The sequence below is a fragment of the Arachis ipaensis genome, chromosome B09 (assembly GCF_000816755.2).
Source record: "Arachis ipaensis cultivar K30076 chromosome B09, Araip1.1, whole genome shotgun sequence".
Classification (NCBI taxonomy): domain Eukaryota; kingdom Viridiplantae; phylum Streptophyta; class Magnoliopsida; order Fabales; family Fabaceae; genus Arachis; species Arachis ipaensis.
In genome coordinates this window covers 36,745,666-36,750,059 of record NC_029793.2, presented here as the reverse complement: position 1 = coordinate 36,750,059, position 4,394 = coordinate 36,745,666, and the positions used below count along the sequence as shown (strand labels likewise).

Here is a 4,394-nt window from a genome sequence, read left to right as displayed (position 1 = left end):
GGTGAGGAGGGAGACGGAGGTGCGACCGGGGAGGTCAGACGAGGCTGGGGAGAAGAGGAGGGAGGTGAATTGGAAGAAGTTAGGAAAGGGGGAGAGGGGCAGTAAATTTGAGAACTGATGATGGTGAGTGTAAATAAGTAGGAGGGTATTTTTGCCCAAAAATTAGAGATATGACGATTTTAAAATTAAGTTAGACCTTAGGAACAAATTCGATTGCAAAAAAAGTTGGGACAAATAAAATTTTTGGCCTAAATCTTAGGGACCAAAATTATACTTAACCCTTCAAGAAATTACAACAACATAAAAAACACAAGTTAGTATTTAAATTCGTACCAAAAGTTGCATTTGCATCTTGATCTGGTCCTCAAATTTCCAATCTATTCAATTTATCCCCGCAACTTTGCATCCGCTACTCACGTTAATTTCTAATCTTGTTTTTGTCACAGAATTGTTAACGACATGCTAAGATGGACTAATGACAGCCATGTTAAACTATCTAAGAGCTATCTGATGTGACAATTGAAATTTTTTATCTCAATTTGTTTCCTAAGAAGTCCTTAAGTGAAGTTATGGTTATAGTTTCAAAGATTTCATTAGGAAAAAATTAAGATAAAAAAATTTTAATTGACACATCAAATAATTATTACTCATTAGAAAGTTCAGCGTGGTAATCGTCAGTTCATTTCAGCATGACATTAACAGTTTTATGACAAAAATAAAGTTAGGGACTAACATGAGTTACGAATACTAAGTCCAAATTGAATATTCAACTCAAACATAAAACAGAGGCTCATAAAGCTTATGACACATAGATTCGATTGCTCCCTCCACTTCAACTTAGACAACATCATTCCATACTCATGATAACGTGACTGACCATTCAACACCACCAGTCCACCACAGCATCGACACCTCATTTTTCTCTTTCATTCGACCTTTGAATTTCATATTATCAATATGCACTTTTAAGGTATACTATACCACGCTCAAGCCAACCTTCGGCATGCCAGCCGAGGAAGTCCTCACTACCTCAAACAAAAACACTAAGTGGGTGAGGAAATAGGTCAAATAATGCCATTGAATCATATAATGTATTATGTTTATAGTAAGAAAGTTTATATATAAATCTTTTTTATCATTTTGTGTATAGTCTTTTTGGATTTCTATCTTTCACCATTTGTTTACATGTTCAAATTATCTTTAGGTGAAATTCTACCGTCTTTTTAATAATATGCGCTACACTAACTTTTTTTTTATATCTTTATTTCTTATTTTGTTCATACACATTTGGCCGCACTAAACTTATGCCTATGCTCATTTTTTATCGTCTAATATTTTATTTTATATAACATAGTTGGTCTAATAATAATACAGTTTAACTATTCTCTCACTTTAAGCAACTCATTTAAATTCTATCTTTTACATCTTCATTGTCTCAAATATTTCCGACATTATTACAAACCTAAAATAGTCACTAATCATCAGTCTCTCCCTTTCCTTAATTATAATTCATAAATTTTGAATCTCACAAATGGTAATTTAACTTTACTTCTAGTCAAACATTTATTAGAGCATACCTTTTTGTTATTGAAAATGACCCCATTTCTTGTAATCCATAGCGCCCACAACGCGCATAAAAACTATGTTCCATTTCTTTTCGCTATCTTCCTTTGCAACACTGGCACAAAAGAGGTAATAACAAAAATTTTAAATTTATCATATTTTCATATCAATGTATTCTCACTCCCACTTCCTAGATTCTTAGATAATAAAACACAATGCAATTCATTAAACTTGTGGCCACTTATGGCTTTCATGTCTGGATGGATACTTGTTTGAGGCCTTGATATGTGAATAGTGTTGTTTAATTGTATACATAGGTTGCGCAATGAGACAATGTTCGCTACCATCGATGATGTCAATCACATGTTCTATGAACTCCTTTTGCATGATTGTTGTTGGATTACGAAAAAGATCACATAAGTGATCGAGGGTTGTATTTCCTACCGATTCAAACAACATGAAAATTCACGTGCAGTTATTTTTTTTAAAATTGATAATTAAAAATTATTAGATGATAATTTAATTAAATTTATCAAATTATCTAATAATTTTTAACTATTAACTTTATATAAAAACAAATTGAATTTGAATCTTCACTTCCAAACAATCGCACTAATATAATTATTTTTTGGATTAATAATATAATTTTTATTTTTATCCAAACCTAAGTGCAAGTGCGCATCTTGGGTTTACAACCCATGGCCTTAACTGCTTTTTTTCGTATTACTGAACATAGGAGGTCCGAAAGGCCGAAAAGAAAACAAACAAAACTAAACTAGTGACCGAAAGCTCCATAAATATCAAGAAAGTACTTCCATGAGACATGATAGCGGCAAAATTAGTGAAATTTAACGGGGTATTTTTTAAGACAATTATAAAGAATAAATAGTTAAATTTGTCTACGAAAGATTATCTATTTTTTAAATTGATTTTCGAAAAAATTTTTTAATTAAATTTATCCTTCAAAATTTTTAAATTGGTCTATTAGTCTTTTTATCACTTTCATTACTCATGGCGTTAGAATTTGCTACATACACTTGATAGTAATAATTGACTACTAAATATAATAAGTTTATCAAATTAGATTAAATCATCTTTAAATTGATGAATTTTAATGCTTCAAAGTCCTCTTCAATATGGAATTGATTTAATCTAATTGTATAAATTTATTATATTAACAACCAATTAAGACTATTAGGTGATATAATGATCAATGTGTCACTTAATGTCTTACATCAATAAATTTTGACGCCATCAGCAACAAAAACAACAAAAGAACTAGTGATTAACTTAAAATGTTTAAAAAAAAAATTGATTAAAAAAATTTTTCGTAAATTAATTTAAAGATTGAGTCAAGAACGAAATTTGATAATTCACTCTAATTACAAGTGTTAGAAGGACAAAAAATATAGTTTTTAACGTTTAAGTATATATATCAAGTAGTCATCATTACAACTTGGACCTATATGACCTTTAAAAATTCTCCATTTACCGAAGCTATATATGTTAACGAAGCTATTCAATGTTGGGAATATGTGACGGGAAAATGTAAAATTTGGAGTATATACTAGTTTTGTAACCTATAGGATTAATATCATGTATGTTTAATGTCAATACTTCTTGTTTTAATTTTCTTATGTAAAAGCTAATAGCTCTATTGGCATGGCATCTTATCTTACGCTTATGGATACTATCTTTTTATCATTCAGATTGCATTGGTTCAGCATTCAATATGAAAGGAACAATGCAATGCCCTAATTGTCGAAAGATTGAGAAAGGTCAATGGCTTTATGCTAATGGTGGCCGGTCATATCATGATTACAGTATGGATGATTGGACCCATGATGAGGACCTTTATGACCTTAGCTACTCTGAAATGGTAATTGTTTTGTTTGATTCAATGTTTTTTTCCATTTATGAGTTTATCACTTGAGAAAGGGAAAAAAAAAATTATAGACAAGGTGAAAAGAAAACTTACACGTAGAAGCAGGATTTTTATTTTTGATATGCCAATTAAGTTTGTGTAATGCGAAAAAATGAGACTTTGGCTGTGTAATTCATAAATATGGGATTTACAATGGTGTTTATAAAAATTAGTAAAATCGATTTGAAAGAAATGGTTAATAACGATTTCGGAAAAGAGAGAAGGTGAAAAAAAAATCAGGAACAGTTAGATTATTGATCAATGACTAGGATCAATGTCTAAATCTAGGACTATCAATTTTATGGTGTCAGATATTTCAAAAAAAAATTTGGCCTATTTAAAATCGTTAGTCACATTTTTTGTCCCTTTCTAAAATCGTCAATCACGATTTTTTGTGACAATGACAACTTCCATATAAGTGCATTACATCAAATTAGTGTAATATCATCATATTACAGTCCTCCTTTTATAATATCCAAAAAAAATTGCCCAAAAAACAATGTTATATAATTGATAAAATTTATTATTTTTTATCATTATTTAACCCACTCTAAATACGAAAGATTAAATTTTAAATTCTAATTCTTAAATCTTAAATTTAAATAGTATAAAAATAATGTTAATTACTGTTAATAAAATGTATCGGTCCTTGAAAGTTTGTCTCTTTCAAAAACCTACATTAATATCTTTCGGTGTATAATATTTAGTTAGAAATTCAACGCTAGCATTACTTCATTATATGGATGGAAGTTCAGGTAATCATTTTACTACATTTTCTTTCTGGGTGATTCTAATATCTTTGCAGTCCTTTGGAGTTCATTGGTGCCCATTTGGCAACTTGGCGAGACTTCCATCATCTTTCGAGTAAGCCTAACATAATAAGATATACCTACAAACTATTCTTTAT

The 4,394-nt window shown here is 29.9% G+C and overlaps 1 protein-coding gene across 1 annotated transcript in view; it reads left to right on the top strand.

Moving 5' to 3' along the window:
• The window catches only part of LOC107617650, a 10,233-nt gene that overhangs the window by 3,045 nt on the left and 2,794 nt on the right, over positions 1 to 4,394 (top strand). Inside the window, exons 2-3 of the mRNA XM_016319465.2 lie at positions 3,273 to 3,442; positions 4,293 to 4,351. Coding sequence (XP_016174951.1) covers positions 3,273 to 3,442; positions 4,293 to 4,351 — 229 coding nt within the window. The remainder of the gene's footprint in view (positions 1 to 3,272; positions 3,443 to 4,292; positions 4,352 to 4,394) is intronic.